Source organism: Hemiscyllium ocellatum, chromosome 45, assembly GCF_020745735.1.
Source record: "Hemiscyllium ocellatum isolate sHemOce1 chromosome 45, sHemOce1.pat.X.cur, whole genome shotgun sequence".
NCBI classification, from domain to species: Eukaryota; Metazoa; Chordata; class Chondrichthyes; order Orectolobiformes; family Hemiscylliidae; genus Hemiscyllium; species Hemiscyllium ocellatum.
The window spans coordinates 31,756,973-31,774,789 of NC_083445.1; the positions used below are offsets into that span (position 1 = coordinate 31,756,973).

Sequence of the window (17,817 nt, forward strand, 5' to 3'; positions counted from 1 at the left end):
TGTGGGAGTGTGTACCCAGCAGTGTGCCCGTACCTGTGGGAGTGTGTACCCAGCAGTGAGCCCGTACCTGTGGGAGTGTGTACCCAGCAGCGAGGCCGTACCTGTGGGAGTGTGTACCCAGCAGCGAGGCCGTACCTGTGGGAGTGTGTACCCAGCAGTGAGCCCGTACCTGTGGGAGTGTGTACCCAGCAGCGAGGCCGTACCTGTGGGAGTGTGTACCCAGCAGCGAGGCCGTACCTGTGGGAGTGTGTACCCAGCAGTGAGGCCGTACCTGTGGGAGTGTGTACCCAGCAGTGAGCCCGTACCTGTGGGAGTGTGTACCCAGCAGCGAGGCCGTACCTGTGGGAGTGTGTACCCAGCAGTGAGGCCGTACCTGTGGGAGTGTGTACCCAGCAGTGAGGCCGTACCTGTGGGAGTGTGTACCCAGCAGTGAGGCCGTACCTGTGGGAGTGTGTACCGGGCAGTGAGGCCGTACCTGTGGGAGTGTGTACACAGCAGTGTGCCCGTACCTGTGGGAGTGTGTACCCAGCAGTGTGCCCGTACCTGTGGGAGTGTGTACACAGCAGTGAGCCCGTACCTGTGGGAGTGTGTACCCAGCAGTGAGGCCGTACCTGTGGGAGTGTGTACACAGCAGTGAGGCCGTACCTGTGGGAGTGTGTACACAGCAGTGTGCCCGTACCTGTGGGAGTGTGTACACAGCAGTGAGGCCGTACCTGTGGGAGGGTGTACCCAGCAGTGTGCCCGTACCTGTGGGAGTGTGTACCCAGCAGTGAGGCCATACCTGTGGGAGTGTGTACCCAGCAGTGAGGCCATACCTGTGGGAGGGTGTACCCAGCAGTGAGGCCGTACCTGTGGGAGGGTGTACCCAGCAGTGTGCCCGTACCTGTGGGAGTGTGTACCCAGCAGTGAGGCCATACCTGTGGGAGGGTGTACCCAGCAGTGAGGCCGTACCTGTGGGAGTGTGTACCCAGCAGTGTGCCCGTACCTGTGGGAGTGTGTACCCAGCAGTGAGGCCATACCTGTGGGAGTGTGTACCCGGCAGTGTGCCCGTACCTGTGGGAGTGTGTACCCAGCAGTGAGGCCGTACCTGTGGGAGTGTGTACCCGGCAGTGAGCCCGTACCTGTGGGAGTGTGTACACAGCAGTGAGGCCGTAACTGTGGGAGTGTGTACCCAGCAGTGAGGCCGTACCTGTGGGAGTGTGTACACAGCAGTGAGGCCGTAACTGTGGGAGTGTGTACCCAGCAGTGAGGCCGTACCTGTGGGAGTGTGTACACAGCAGTGAGGCCGTACCTGTGGGAGTGTGTACACAGCAGTGAGGCCGTACCTGTGGGAGTGTGTACACAGCAGTGAGGCCGTACCTGTGGGAGTGTGTACCCGGCAGTGAGGCCGTGCCTGTGGGAGTGTGTACCCAGCAGTGAGGCCGTACCTGTGGGAGGGTGTACCCAGCAGTGAGGCCGTACCTGTGGGAGTGTGTACACAGCAGTGAGGCCGTACCTGTGGGAGTGTGTACCCAGCAGTGTGCCCGTACCTGTGGGAGTGTGTACCCAGCAGTGTGCCCGTACCTGTGGGAGGGTGTACCCAGCAGTGAGCCTGTACCTGTGGGAGGGTGTACCCAGCAGTGAGGCCGTACCTGTGGGAGTGTGTACACAGCAGTGAGGCCGTACCTGTGGGAGTGTGTACCCAGCAGTGAGGCCGTACCTGTGGGAGTGTGTACACAGCAGTGTGCCCGTACCTGTGGGAGTGTGTACACAGCAGTGAGGCCGTACCTGTGGGAGTGTGTACACAGCAGTGAGGCCGTACCTGTGGGAGTGTGTACCCAGCAGTGTGCCCGTACCTGTGGGAGTGTGTACCCAGCAGTGTGCCCGTACCTGTGGGAGTGTGTACACAGCAGTGAGGCCGTACCTGTGGGAGTGTGTACACAGCAGTGTGCCCGTACCTGTGGGAGTGTGTACCCAGCAGTGAGCCCGTACCTGTGGGAGTGTGTACACAGCAGTGTGCCCGTACCTGTGGGAGTGTGTACCCAGCAGTGAGGCCGTACCTGTGGGAGTGTGTACACAGCAGTGAGGCCGTACCTGTGGGAGTGTGTACCCAGCAGTGAGGCCGTACCTGTGGGAGTGTGTACCGGGCAGTGAGGCCGTACCTGTGGGAGTGTGTACCCAGCAGTGAGGCCGTACCTGTGGGAGTGTGTACCCAGCAGTGAGGCCGTACCTGTGGGAGGGTGTACCCAGCAGTGAGGCCGTACCTGTGGGAGTGTGTACACAGCAGTGAGCCCGTACCTGTGGGAGTGTGTACCCAGCAGTGAGGCCGTACCTGTGGGAGTGTGTACACAGCAGTGAGGCCGTACCTGTGGGAGGGTGTACCCAGCAGTGAGGCCGTACCTGTGGGAGGGTGTACACAGCAGTGAGGCCGTACCTGTGGGAGTGTGTACCCAGCAGTGAGGCCGTACCTGTGGGAGTGTGTACACAGCAGTGAGGCCGTGCCTGTGGGAGTGTGTACCCAGCAGTGTGCCCGTACCTGTGGGAGTGTGTACCCAGCAGTGAGGCCGTACCTGTGGGAGGGTGTACCCAGCAGTGTGCCCGTACCTGTGGGAGTGTGTACACAGCAGTGAGGCCGTACCTGTGGGAGTGTGTACACAGCAGTGTGCCCGTACCTGTGGGAGTGTGTACCCAGCAGTGTGCCCGTACCTGTATGAATGAAGGTGTGTTTTTTCATGTCTGATTTCTGGTGGAAACACTTGCCGCAGTACTGACAGGGATACGGCCGGGTGTCCGAGTGGATCAACAGGTGGGTGGACAGCGTGGATGAACGTTTAAAATTTTTCCCACAGATCTTGCAGGTGAAATTCCTCTCCTGCAGAAACGGAAGGAGAGACATTACAATAACGGTCCTTTTGACTTGATTTCTGAAATAATGGTTGGGAGGGGGTGATGTAGAAACTGAGGTTAGGGCTTGGGGAGAGATAAACCATTGAAGCTTCAGTGCAGATGTGGATAATTTGAACAAATTCTTGCATCCAAAGATCCAGGGAAGTATGGCACTGACCAGTGTGGGGGTGGTATTCCCCCTCGTTCATAATGAAACCGAAACGAGTTTAGTTTGAGGGCTCGGTAAAGTTCTGAAGCGATTGACCTTCACCCTCACTCCGGGAATTCAAATCGAAGCTTTCTATTAGGAAAAGGAAATGAGTCACGGAAAGGGTTTAATCAGAACCAGGAAGAATTTATTTCAAAATGACACTCTGGTTGAAGACCCCATTTTGGAATGAGAATGGAGGGAGTAATGATTCCAGCAGTTTGTTTAATCTCTCAGGCAAATGATCGGGGTATTTTGGAAACATTATGAGATTATGGGAGGACATAGGCTTGTCCATCATGAATTGTGAGTTTACTGGATTGGATATATCGATAGAACCTCGAACATTACAGGCCCTTCAGCCTTCGATGTAGCACCCACCTGTGGAGCCAATCTGAAGGCCAGCTAACCTACGCTGTTCCATTCTCATCCACATGTCTATCCAATGACTGTTGGAGGCAGTGCGTTCCACATCCCTACCACTCTCTGAGTAAGGACCCTACCTCTAACACCTGCCCTATATGGATTAACCCTCCATTTCAAGTTGTGTTAAACCCTCGTGCTCGCCATCACCATCTGAGGGGAAAGGCTCTCCCTGTCCACCCTTTCTAACCCTCTGATTATCTTGTGTGTCTCAATTAAGTCACCTCTCAACCATCTTCTCTCTAACAAAAACAGCCTCAAGTCCCTCAGCCTTTCCTCATAAGACCTTCCCTTCATACCAGGCAACATTCTCATAAATCTCCTCTAAACCCTTTCCAAAGCTTCCACATCTTTCCAATAATACAGTGACCAGAACAGAACTTAATACTCCGAGTGAGCCGCACGAGAGTTTTGTACAGCTGCAGCATGTCCTCGTGGCTCCGAAACTCAATCCCTCAACCAATAAAAGCTAACACACTGCATACCTTCTTATTAAAAAATGAGGTCTGCAGATACGTTTCGAGCATAACGTCGAATTCTCTATTCCTGAGATGCTGCCTGGCCTGCTGTGCTTTGACCAGCAACACATTTTCAGCTGCCTTCTTATTAACCCTATCAACCTGGGTGGCAACTTTCAGGGACCTATGTACATGGACCCCGAACTCTCTGCACATCTACACTACCAAGAGTCTTACCATTAGCCCAATACTCTGCATTCCTGTTGCTTGTTCCAAAGTGAATCACCTCACACTTTTCCACATTAAACTCCATTTACCACCTCTCAGCCCAGCTCTGCAGCTTATCTATGTCCTTCTGTAACCTACGGCATCCTTCAGAGCTATCCACAACACTGCCAACAATCTACAAATCCACAAATATACTAACCCTTCCTTCTCTGCCCTCATCCAAGTTGTTTATAAAAATGACAAACAGCAGTGGCCCCAAAACAAATCCTCGCGCTACACCACTCATAACTGAGTACCAGGATGAACATTTCCCATCAACCATCACCCTCTGTCTTCTTTAAGCTAATTTCTGATCCAAACCACTAAATCACCCTCAATTCCATGCAGCAGCCTACCGTGGGCAACCTTATCAAACGCCTTACTGAAATCCATATACACCACATCAACCACATTACTCTCATCCACCTGTTTGGTCACCTTCTCAAAGAACTCAATAAGGTTTGAGGAACAACCTATCCTTCACAAACCCGTATTGACTATTCCTAATCAAATTATTCCTCTCTAGATGATTGTAAATCCTATCTCTCATAGCATTTTCCAACACTTTACCCACAACTGAAGTAAGGCTCATTGGTCTATAATTACCATAGTTGCCTCTACTCCCCTTCTTGAAGAAGGGGACAACATTTGCTACCCTCCAGTCTTCTGGCACTATCCCTGCAGACAATGATGACAAAGATCAAAGTCAAAGGCTCTGCCATCTTCTCCCTGGTTTCCCTTCCAGCCCAGGAGACTGATCTATTATTACACTTTCCAGAATTGCTAACACCTCCTCCTTGTGAGCCTCAAACCCATCTAGTCTAGTGGCCTGTACCTCAGTATTCTCCTCATCAACATTGCCTGTTTCCAGTGTGAATACTGATGAAAAACATTCATTTGTTGCTTCCCCTATCTCCTCGGGCTCCATGCACAGCTTCCCACTACTATCCTCGATTGGCCATAATCTAACTCTAGTCATTCTTTTATTCCTGATATACCTATGGAAAGCTTTAGGGTTTTTTTTATCCTATCTGCCAACGACATCTCATGTCCCCTGCTGGCTCTTCTTAGCTCTCTGTTTAGATCTGGCCTGGCTAACATGTAACTCTCACGCACCCAAACTGAGCCTTCACACCTCATCCTAACATTAACCTTCTTTATCTTCACAAGAGATTCAACTTCCTTCGTAAACCACAGCTCCCACACTCGACCACTCCCTCCCTGCCGGACCAGTACATACTTATCAAGGACACGAGGTAGCTGTTCCTAAAATAAGCTTCACATTTCAATTGTACCCACCCCCCGGAAGTTTCCTTCCCCATCCCATGCATCCTAAATCTTGCCTGATCTCATCATAATTGCCTTTCCCCCCGCAGCCCTGTGGTATATACCTATCCCTTTCCATCACTAAAATAAACATAACTGAATTGTGGTCACTCTCACCAAAGTGCTCACCAAATCTAACCAGGCCAGGTTCATTACCCAGCACCAAATTGAGTGTGGCCTCTCCCCTTGTTGGCCTGTCTATGTACTGTGTCAGGAAACCCTCCTCACACATTGATCAAAACTAGGCCATCGAAGTACTAAGCTATAGTATTCCCAGTCAATATTGGGGAGTTAAAGTCCCCCCCCCCTAACAACCACCCTGTCGATGGGGAGGGGGGGTGTGGCTGACAATAACATCAATGTTGCATTAATTATGGTAACATGAAAGATATAAACATGCTGAATTCCGCTGGGAAACCGAGCCCGCCCCCAATCAGAGCTGGAACCATGAGGGCACCTGGTCCTGGTGTGAAAGCTGGATTGGGAGTGACCTTTGGCCTTTCCCACACGTGTGGGAACAGAGCTCTGAATACTTGTACTGCCAAACACACACCTCGAGATTCCTCTTTGATATTTTTCGCTATAATTTCCCTCGAAAACCCTTCCTACTCATACATTTCCTAAAGACCCAGAAACCTTTCCAATGCTGTAACGGTACACACCTCCGTCACTTCCTCGGGCAGCCTGTTCCACACACACACCACCTTCTGATCCTCCCGCTCCTTTGTAAAGCTTTCCCCTCTCACCTTAAACCCAGGCTCTCGAATTTTGGACTCCAAATGTGGCTATTCACTCTATCCATGTCCCTCATGATTTTATAAATCTCTATAAGGTCACCCCTCAGCCTCCGACGCTCCAGGGAAAACAGCCCCAGCCTGTTCAGCCTCTCCCTGTAGCTCAGATCCTCTAACCCTGGCAACATCCTTGTAAATCTTGGACATCCTTCCTTTTGCAGGGTGTCTGTATATATGTGTGTAAGAGTATGTGAACGTTTGTGTGTGTGTGAGTGTGTGTATGTGAGAGTGTATGAGAGTATGTGTGAGTGTTTGTGTGTGTGTGAGTGTTTGTGTGTGTGTGAGAGTGTGTGAGAGTGTGTGAGAGTGTGTGAGCATGTGTGAGTGTGTGAGTCTGTGTGAGGGTGTGTGAGTATGTGTGAGTATGTGTGTCTGTGTAAGTGTGCGAGTGAGTGTGTGAGTGTGAGTGAGCAAGAGTGTGTGACTGTGTGTGTGATTGAGTGTATGTGCGAGTGTGTGTGTGAGTGTGAGTGAGTGTGTGTGTGTGTCTGAGAACGCAACCACAACAATGAGAGTGTGTGTGGGTGTGAGTGTGAGTGTTTGTGAGTCTGTGTGAGTGTGTGAGTGAGTGCGAGTGCGTGTGTGTGTGTGTGTGTGAGTGTGAGTGTATGAGTGTGTGAGAGTGTGTGTGTCTGTGTTAGTTTGTGTGTGAGTGTGAGTGTGTGTATGTGTGTGAATGTGTGTGTGTGTCTGAGTGTGTGGGTGCGTGAGTGAGAGTGTGAGTGTGTGTGAGTGTGTGAGTGTGAGTGGTGAGTGTGTGAGTGTGAGTGAGTGAGTGAGTGTGAGTGTGAGTGTGTGAGTGTGAGTGTGTGTGTGTGAGTGTGTGTGAGTGAGTGTGAGTGTGTGTGAGTGAGTGTGTGTGTGTGATTGTGAGTGTGAGTGTGAGTGTGTGTGAGTGTGTGTGAGTGTGAGTGTGAGTGTGTGTGAGTGTGAGTGTGTGTGTGTGTGAGAGAGTGTGTGTGTGTGTGAGTGTGTGTGTGTGAGTCTGAGTGCGTGAGTTCTGAGTGTGAGTGTGAGTGTGTGAGTGTGAGAGTGTGAGTGTGAGAGTGTGAGTGTGTGAATGTTTGTGTGTGTGTGTATGTGTGTGTGTGAGAGAGAGTGTGTGAGAGTGTATGAGAGTGTGTATGTATGTGAGTGTGTATGAGTGTGTGTGAGTGTGTGAGCATGTGTGTGTGAGTGTGTAAGTGTGAGTGTGTGTGCCTATGTGAGTGTGAGTCTGTGTAAGAGTGTGAGTGTGAGCGTGAGTCTGTGTGAGTGTGACTATGTGAGTGTGACTATGCGAGTGTGTGTGTCTGCGTGAGTGTATGTGTGGGTGTGTGTGAGTGCGTGTGTGTGAGCGTCTGAGTATGAGTGTGTGAGTTCTGAGTGTGAGTGTGAGTGTGTGAGTTCTGAGTGAGAGTGTGAGAGTGTGAGTGTGTGAATGTTTGTGTGTGTGTATGTGTGTGTGTGAGAGAGAGTGTGTGAGAGTGTATGAGAGTGTGTGTATGTGTGTGTGTATGAGTGTGTGTGAGTGTGTGTGAGTGTGTGTGAGTGTGTGTGAGTGTGAGTGTGTAAGTGTGAGTGTGTGTGCCTGTGTGAGTGTGAGTCTGTGTGAGAGTTTGAGTGTGAGCGTGAGTCTGTGTGAGTGTGAGTATGTGAGTGTGTGTGTGGCTGTGTGAGTGTGTGTGTGTGTGTGTGAGTGCGTGTGAGTGTGTGTGAGTATGGGTGTGTGTGAGTGTGAGAGTGTGTGTGTGAGTGTGTGAGTGTCTGAGTGCGTGTGTGTGTGAGTGTGTGAGTGTGTGAGTGTGTGAGTGTCTGAGTGTCTGAGTGTGAGTGCCTGAGTGTGAGTGTGTGAGTTCTGAGTGTGAGTGAGTGTGAGTGTGAGAGTGTGAGTGTGTGTGAGTGTGAGAGTGTGAGTGTGAGTGAGTGCGAGACTGTGAGTGTGAGTGTGTGTGTGTGTGAGTGTGTGTGAGTGAGTGTGAGTGTGTGAGTGGTGAGTGTGTGAGTGTGAGTGAGTGAGTGAGTGTGAGTGTGAGTGTGTGAGTGTGAGTGTGTGTGTGTGAGTGTGTGTGAGTGAGTGTGAGTGTGTGTGAGTGAGTGTGTGTGTGTGTGATTGTGAGTGTGAGTGTGAGTGTGTGTGAGTGAGTGTGTGTGAGTGTGAGTGTGAGTGTGTGTGTGAGTGTGAGTGTGTGTGTGTGTGTGAGTGTGTGTGAGTGTGAGTGTGTGTGAGTGTGTACAGTGACTGTAGCTCTCACCTTGACCTGGGAGTGTGTGGCCTGGTGTTGTTCCAGACTTACAGCGTGCCCAAAGGCTTTGCCACACACCTCACAGGCGAAGAGCTGGCTGCCGCTGTGTGACCTTCGCACGTGGACCTCCAGGCCGTGAGAGGTGGAAAATACCTACAAACAAACACAGCAGAGATCAGGCCAGCTCACAGTGACCCAGGGCTGCAGAGGGACAGGTACAGGTGCCCAGCTCAGTCAGTCTACAACAGTCACAAATCACCCCCAAATGTGTCCCATCCACAACCAAACCCTCTCCCCACCAGCACCCCTCACAGTTTACACAGAGGGTGGTTCGTACGTGGGCAGCACGGTGGCACAGTGGTTAGCACTGCTGCCTCACCGCGCCAGGGACCCAGGTTCAATTCTCGCCTCAGGCGACTGTCTGTGTGGAGTTTGCACGTTCTCCCCGTGTCTGCGTGGGTTTCCTCCGGGTGCTCCGGTTTCCTCCCACAGTCCAAAGATGTGCGGGTCAGGTGAATTGGCCATGCTAAATTGCCCATAGTGTTAGGTACATTAGTCAGGGGTAAGAAAATGGGTGAGTGTGTGTGTGTGAGACTGTGACAGTGTGTGTGTGAGAGAGAGAGACTGTGACAGTGTGTGTGACTGTGACTCTGTGTGACTGTGACTGTGTGTGTGCGACTGTGACAGTGTGTGTGTGTGTGTGTGTGTGACTGTGTGTGTGTGACTGTGACAGTGTGTGTGTGAGACTGTGACAGTGTGTGTGACTGTGACAGTGTGTGTGTGCGACTGTGACAGTGTGTGTGTGTGTGAGACTGTGACAGTGTGTGTGTGTGACTGTGACAGTGTGTGCGACTGTGACAGTGTGTGTGTGCGACTGTGACAGTGTGTGTGTGCGTGTGTGTGTGTGTGTGTGACTGTGACAGTGTGTGTGTGACTGTGACAGTGTGTGTGTGTGTGTGTGACTGTGACAGTGTGTGTGTGTGACTGTGACAGTGTGTGTGTGTGTGTGACTGTGACAGTGTGTGTGACTGTGACAGTGTGTGTGCGTGTGTGCGTGTGTGACTGTGAGACTGTGACTGTGACAGTGTGTGTGTGTGTGTGACTGTGACAGTGTGTGTGTGCGACTGTGACAGTGTGTGTGCGTGTGTGCGTGTGTGACTGTGAGACTGTGACTGTGACTGTGTGTGTGTCGGGCTGTGATCCATTACCTTGTCACATTTGTTGCAGCTGTAGGGAGTTTGCTGCATGTCCCTCTGGGTGTAGCTGACAGCACTGGTATCCTTCATGTTTCCTGCTGTGTTCTGATGCTGAAGTGTGCTCCTGGGGTCTAACATCGGTGACAGATATTCCTCCACCCGATGTTTCAGTCCAACTGTCGCGTAAGGACTCCAGGAGTAGGGTTGGAATTGTAATCCCAGACTGCGAGGTGACTCCGAAGAGAGAAGCAAGTTGTCTGAAATCAAAACATACAACCGTATATACAAATATACAACTAACCTGACCTCAAATTCCTTCCTCATGCGCAATGTTCCTCCGACACATATGGATCCAATGTTTTATTGAGGGGCGGATGGTGGTCTGATATTGATGATCCCAGTCCCACCCCAATGAAGACGATGGAATGTGATTTCGGTTAAAAAAAAGGGTGAGTCTGGAATGGGTGGCTCACCGCGGGGAACGATACCATCATTGTTATAAAAACATTCTGGTTGATTCATGTCTCTCAGGAAAGGAAATCTGCCATGTTCACCTGGTCTGGCTTACATGTGGAACTCTTGTAGCTTTGACAGTACAGACTCATAGAACATAGAACAATACAGCACAGAACAGGCCCTTCGGCCCACGATGTTGTGCCGAACATCTATCCTAGATTAAGCACCCATCCATGTACCTATCCAATTGCCGCCTAAAGGTCACCAATGATTCTGACTCTACCACTCCCACGGGCAGCGTATTCCATGCCCACACCACTCTCTGGGTAAAGAACCCACCCCTGACATCTCCCCTATACCTTCCACCCTTCACCTTAAATTTATGTCCCCTTGTAACACTCTGTTGTACCCGGGGAAAAGTTTCTGACTGTTTACTCTATCTATTCCTCTGATCATCTTATAAACCTCTATCAAGTCACCCCTCATCCTTCGCCGTTCCAACGAGAAAAGGCCGAGAACTCTCAACCTATCCTTGTACGACCTAGTCTCCATTCCAGGCAACATCCTGGTAAATCTTCTCTGCACCCTCTCCAAAGCTTCCACATCTTTCCTAAAGTGAGGCGACCAGAACTTCACACAGTACTCCAAATGTGGCCTAAACAAAGTCCTGTACAGCTGCAACATCACTTCACGACTCTTGAATTCAATCCCTCTGCTAATGAACGCTAATACACCATAGGCCTTCTTACAAGCTCTATCCACCTGAGTGGCAACTTTCAAAGATCTATGTACATAGACCCCAAGATCCCTCTGTTCCTCCACCTGACTAAGAACCCTACCATTAACCCTGTATTCCGCATTCTTATTTGTTCTTCCAAAATGGACAACCTCACACATGACAGGGTTGAACTCAATGGGCCAAAGGGCCTCTTTTGTCCTGCTGTGACTCCAGCCTGACACCGATCAGATTGACCCCAGGGATACGTGATAAATCTGGCCCAGGCAGTGGCTGCCACATCCTGCCTCCTCGTCACCAGGCAGCAGGGGCTGGGATTTACTCGGGGTGGGGGTGGGGTGAGGGGGGGGGGGGCGCGGGGGTCACTGTACTCTCCTGACGCTGCTCACAGAATTACCCCAGCGCAGGAGGATATTCGGCCCCATGTACTCGCTCATCTCTGTACATTGACAATCGTTACCCCAGCGCCATATTGCGGAGGCCCGTGGCATGCTGGGAAGGTTAGGAAACCTCCGAACGTAAACATTAACACAAAGAGCGACGGGAAATTACGAAGGAAAACTGGCACAAAATATCAAAAAGGATGGGAAAAACTTCGATAGGTACATCAAAGGGAACAGAGTCACTCAGGTAAATGTTGGTCCCTTGGAAGGTGAAAGCTGAAAAGTCATTAACGGGGAAGACGGAGATGCTCCAATCAGCCTCAGTTTTCATGGTGTCGGATAACAGTCCCATTCTGATTACAATGGGAATGTCAGAGGCAGCAGACAAGGTCAACCTTGGGACAATCATTACCGAGAGGGAAAAGGTACCCATGGAATCCCTACAGTGTGGAAACAGGCTCTTCGGCCCAACCAGTCCATACCGACCCTCCCAGACCCATTCCCCTACCCTATTACCCGACTTTTACCCCTAACCTGCACAGCCCTGAACACTACAGGTAATTTAGCACGGCCAATCCACCCTAACCTATACATCTTTGGATTGTGGGAGGAAACTGGAGCACCCAGAGGAAACCCACGCACACTCTGGGGGAATGTACAAACTCCACACAGACCCGAGGCTGGAATCGAACCTGGGACCCTGGTGCTGGGAGGCAGCAGTGCTAACTACTATTAGGATTGAGGACAGATAAGTCTCCTGGGCCTGATGACCTCCATCCCAGGATATTAAAGGAAGTGGTGACAGAGATAGTGAATCCATTGGTTACAATATTCCAAAATTCCCTGGACACGGGAAGAGTTCCAAATGGATTGGGAAAACGCTCACGTGACACCCTTATGCAAAAAGCGAGGGGGCTGAAATGTGGGAAATTACAGAGCAGTTAGCTCACCATTTGTTTTGGGAAGGTGTTCAAATCAATGACCGAGGAAGGAATATTGGGATATTGGGAAAATCCCAAATGCTATCCATCAGTTTACCAAGGGTACGTCAGGTTTGACTAATCTGCTAAAGTTCTCGACGATGTAACAAGCGAAGTGAACAATGGGGATCCTGTTGATGGAATGTATCAGGACTTCAGGAAGGGGTTTGATAGGGGGTGGTACACAAAGGGTTAATTCCCTGGGTCGGATCATGTGGGATGAAGTGTAATTTATTCACTGGGATAGATGGACACTGGACAGAGTCAGGAGAAATGTTTTTTTCCCTGCTTGGCGGGATGTAACTAGGAGGGTAGGGCAGGGTTGGGTCCTTGGAGCCCAGCTATTTACAATTAACCTTAACGACCTGGATACTGGGGTGGAACGCTCAATCGCCAAGTTCGACAGGAAATTGCAAGGAGGAAATACGGACCTTCCAAATGGGTAAAGATAGGTTCGGAGAGTGGGCCAAAATGTGTCAGATGGAGTCTAGGGTGTGAGGTCAAAGCAATGGGAAGGTGACCTCAGTGGGGAGGGAGTTTGGGGTGCTCCAGTGCAGAGGGATCTAGGTGTACCCCTTCATCAGTCACTGAAAACTACTGGGCAGGGACAGCACATCAGAGAGAAAGCCAATGGACCGTTAGCTTTTATAGCCAAAGGAACAGCAGATAAAGGGAAGGACCTATCGGTGGAAGTGTACCAGGTATCGGTGAGCCCACACCAGGGGGCACGCTGCGCAGCGTTGTTTCCCTTGTTTGAGGGAAGCTGTAGGGGGGCAATTGGAGTCAGTACCAAGGAGGGTTCACTCGACTGATCCCAGAGGCGAGGGGGTTTGTCGTATGAGGGGAGATTGGACAGTTTAGGCCGATACTCTCTGGAAAAGAGAAGAATGAAGGAAGATCAAAGGGAGGGGTTCAAGGTGGGAAATGGTGCGGATAAAATAGAGGGGCAGCAGATGCTTCCTCACGTAGGGCATCCTGGGGTGAGAGGTCATAGCCCTTACCAGAAACGCAAACAGAGCTGAAGAGAAACTATTTCTCCCAAGCAGTGGGGAATCTATGGAATTGGCTACTCCAAGGAGGGAGGATGCTGGGGCACAGAGTACATTTAAGGTGGAGTTAGATATTTAGTTGGTAATGGGTTGGAGGGATATAGGAAGAAGGGGAGAAATGGGGGGGCCATGGTTGAATGGTGGAGAAGACTCGATGGGCAGAATGGCCTAACACAGCTCTGATACCTTATAAACTAATGCCAGTGTCCTGGGTTAGCCCATACCCTTGGAGATTATTTCTATTCGATGATCATCCAATTCCCTCTTGAATGACCCAGTTGAACCCGTCCCAACCACATTTCCAAACAGCCCAACTACGCCCTGGGTGGGGAGGGGCCTCCGGACCTTACACTGGCTTCAGTGACGTATCTTTTTCAATGTTTCCCCTTCGATTATCTTTTATGAGCAGGAACAGCTTATCCCTTCCACTCGATACAACACACACATGACCCGGAAAAGCATCAAATCTCCACTCAGCTGCCTTCTCTCAGGGAGAACAATCCCAATTAGAACACAGAGTCTAGAACACAAAATCTAGAACACAGAACACAGAGCGCAGAGCACGGGACACGGGACACGGGACACGGGACACGGGACACGGGACACGGAGCGTGGAACGCGGAGCGCAGGGCACAGGGCACAGGGCACAGAGCGCAGAACGGAGGGCGCAGGGCACAGGGCACAGGGCACGGGACACGGGACACGGGACACGGGACACGGAGCACGGAACGCGGAACGCAGGACACAGGACACAGGACACAGGACACAGGACACAGGGCGCAGGGCGCAGAGCGCAGAACGCAGAACGCAGAACGCAGGGCGCAGGGCGCAGAGCACAGAGCACAGAGCACAGAACACAGAACACAGGGCACAGGGCACAGGGCACAGGGCACAGGGCACAGGGCACAGAGCACAGAGCACAGAGCACAGAGCACAGAGCACCGAGCACAGAGCACAGAGCACAGAGCACCGAGCACAGAACACAGAACCGAGCACCGAGCACCGAGCACAGAGCACAGAACACAGAGCACAGAGCACAGAGCACCGAGCACCGAGCACCGAGCACCGAGCACAGAGCACAGAGCACAGAGCACAGAACACAGAACAGAGCACAGAGCACAGAGCACAGAGCACAGAGCACAGAACACAGAGCACAGAGCACAGAGCACAGAGCACAGAACACAGAGCACAGAACACAGGGCACAGGGCACAGGGCACAGGGCACAGAGCACAGGGCACAGGGCACAGGGCACAGGGCACAGAACACAGAACACAGAGCACAGAACACAGAGCACAGAACACAGAGCACAGAGCACAGAGCACAGGGCACAGAACACAGAGCACAGGGCACAGGGCACAGAACACAGAACACAGAACACAGAACACAGAGCACAGAACACAGAACACAGAGCACAGAGCACAGGGCACAGGGCACAGAACACAGAGCACAGGGCACAGGGCACAGAACACAGAACACAGAACACAGAACAGAGCACAGAGCACAGAGCACAGAACACAGAGCACAGAGCACAGAACACAGGGCACAGGGCACAGGGCACAGGGCACAGGGCACAGGGCACAGAACACAGAACACAGAGCACAGAACACAGAGCACAGAACACAGAGCACAGAGCACAGAACACAGAGCACAGAACACAGGGCACAGGGCACAGGGCACAGAGCACAGGGCACAGGGCACAGGGCACAGAGCACAGGGCACAGGGCACAGAACACAGAACACAGAACACAGAACACAGAACAGAGCACAGAGCACAGAGCACAGAACACAGAGCACAGAACACAGAACACAGAACACAGAACAGAGCACAGAACACAGAGCACAGAACACAGAACACAGGGCACAGGGCACAGGGCACAGAGCACAGAACACAGAACACAGGGCACAGGGCACAGAGCACAGAGCACAGAGCACAGAACACAGAACACAGAACACAGAACACAGAACACAGAGCACAGAACACAGAGCACAGAACACAGAGCACAGAGCACAGAGCACAGAACACAGAACAGAGCACAGAGCACAGAACACAGAGCACAGAGCACAGAGCACAGGCGACAGGGCACAGAGCACAGAGCACCGAGCACCGAGCACCGAGCACCGAGCACAGAACACATTACACAGAGCACAGGGCACAGGGCACAGGGCACAGGGCACCGAGCACAGAACACCGAGCACAGAGCACAGAGCACAGAACACCGAGCACTGGGCACCGGGCACCGAGCACAAAGCACAGAGCACAGAACACAGAACACAGAACACAGAGCACAGGGCACCGAGCACAGAACACCGGGCACAGAGCACAGGGCACAGAACACAGATCACCGAGCACAGGCCACCGAGCACAGGGCACCGAGCACAGGGCACAGGGCACAGAGCACAGGGCACAGGGCACCGAGCACAGGGCACCGAGCACAGAGCACAGAGCACCGAGCACAGAACACAGAGCACAGGGCACCGAGCACAGAGCACCGAGCACAGGGCACCGAGCACAGGGCACCGAGCACAGAGCACAGAGCACAGAACACAGAGCACAGAGCACAGAACACAGAACACAGAACACAGAGCACAGAACACAGAGCACAGAGCACAGAACACAGATCACAGATCACAGAGCACAGAGCACAGAGCACAGAGCACAGAGCACAGGGCACAGAGCACAGAGCACAGAACACAGAGCACAGAACACAGAGCACAGATCACAGATCACAGAACACAGAGCACAGAGCACAGAGCACAGAACACAGAGCACAGGGCACCGAGCACAGAGCACCGAGCACAGGGCACCGAGCACAGGGCACCGAGCACAGAGCACAGAGCACAGAACACAGAGCACAGAGCACAGAACACAGAGCACAGAGCACAGAACACAGATCACAGATCACCGAGCACAGAGCACAGAGCACAGAGCACAGAGCACAGGGCACAGAGCACAGAACACAGAGCACAGAACACAGAGCACAGATCACAGATCACAGATCACAGATCACCGAGCACAGAGCACAGAGCACAGGGCACAGAGCACAGGGCACAGAGCACAGGGCACAGAGCACAGAGCACAGAGCACAGAGCACAGAGCACAGGGCACAGAGCACAGAGCACAGAGCACAGGGCACAGAGCACAGAACACAGAGCACAGAACACAGAGCACAGATCACAGATCACAGATCACAGATCACCGAGCACAGAGCACAGAGCACAGGGCACAGAGCACAGGGCACAGAGCACAGGGCACAGAGCACAGGGCAGAGGGCACAGAGCACAGAACACAGAGCACAGAACACAGAGCACAGAACACAGAGCACAGAGCACAGAGAACAGAGCACAGAGAACAGAGCACAGAACACAGAGCACAGAGCACAGAGCACAGAGCACAGGGCACAGGGCACAGGGCACAGGGCACCAGGCACAGAACACAGAGCACCGAGCACAGAACACCGAGCACTGGGCACAGAGCACAGAGCACAGGGCACCAGGCACAGAACACAGAGCACAGAGCACAGAGCACAGAGCACAGAACACAGGGCACAGGGCACAGGGCACCGAGCACAGAACACCGAGCACTGGGCACCGGGCACCAGGCACCGAGCACAGAGCACAGAACACAGAACACAGGGCACCGAGCACAGAGCACAGAGCACCGAGCACAGGGCACAGACCACAGGGCACAGAGCACAGAACAGAGCACAGAGCACAGAGCACAGAACACAGAACACAGAACACAGATCACCGAGCACAGAGCACAGAGCACAGGGCACAGAGCACAAGGCACAGAGCACAGAGCACAGGGCACAGGGCACAGAGAACAGAACACAGGGCACAGAGCATAGACCACAGAGCACAGAGCACAGGGCACAGAGCACAGGGCACAGAGCACAGGGCACAGGGCACAGAACACAGAACACAGGGCACAGGGCACAGGGCACAGGGCACAGAACACAGAACACAGAGCACAGAGCACAGAGCACAGAGCACAGAACACAGAACACAGAGCACCGGGCACCGAGCACCGGGCACCGGGCACCGGGCACAGAACACAGAACACAGGGCACAGGGCACAGGGCACAGAGCACAGAACACAGAACACTGAACACAGAACACAGAGCACAGAGCACAGGGCACCGAGCACAGGGCACCGAGCACAGAGCACAGAGCACAGAGCACAGGGCACAGAGCACAGGGCACAGGGCAAAGGGCAAAGGGCACAGAGCACAGAGCACAGGGCACAGAGCACCGGGCACCGAGCACAAAGCACAGAGCACAGAGCACAGAGCACAGAACACAGAACACAGGGCACCGGGCACCGGGCACCGGGCACAAAGCACAGAACACAGAGCACAGAACACAGAACACAGAACACCGAGCAAAGGGCACAGACCACAGGGCACAGGGCACAGGGCACAGAGCACAGGGCACAGAGCACAGGGCACAG

At 52.7% G+C, this 17,817-nt stretch overlaps 1 protein-coding gene across 2 annotated transcripts in view; it reads right to left on the minus strand.

The window, feature by feature from the left end:
* Nucleotides 1–17,817, minus strand: part of LOC132836041 (zinc finger protein Gfi-1-like) — an 88,714-nt gene that overhangs the window by 7,934 nt on the left and 62,963 nt on the right. For both annotated transcript variants that reach the window (XM_060855274.1, XM_060855273.1), the window contains 3 exons: nucleotides 9,775–10,019; nucleotides 8,576–8,719; nucleotides 2,686–2,851 (listed from right to left, as the gene is read on the minus strand). In XM_060855274.1, coding sequence (XP_060711257.1) covers nucleotides 2,686–2,851; nucleotides 8,576–8,719; nucleotides 9,775–10,019 — 555 coding nt within the window. The remainder of the gene's footprint in view (nucleotides 1–2,685; nucleotides 2,852–8,575; nucleotides 8,720–9,774; nucleotides 10,020–17,817) is intronic.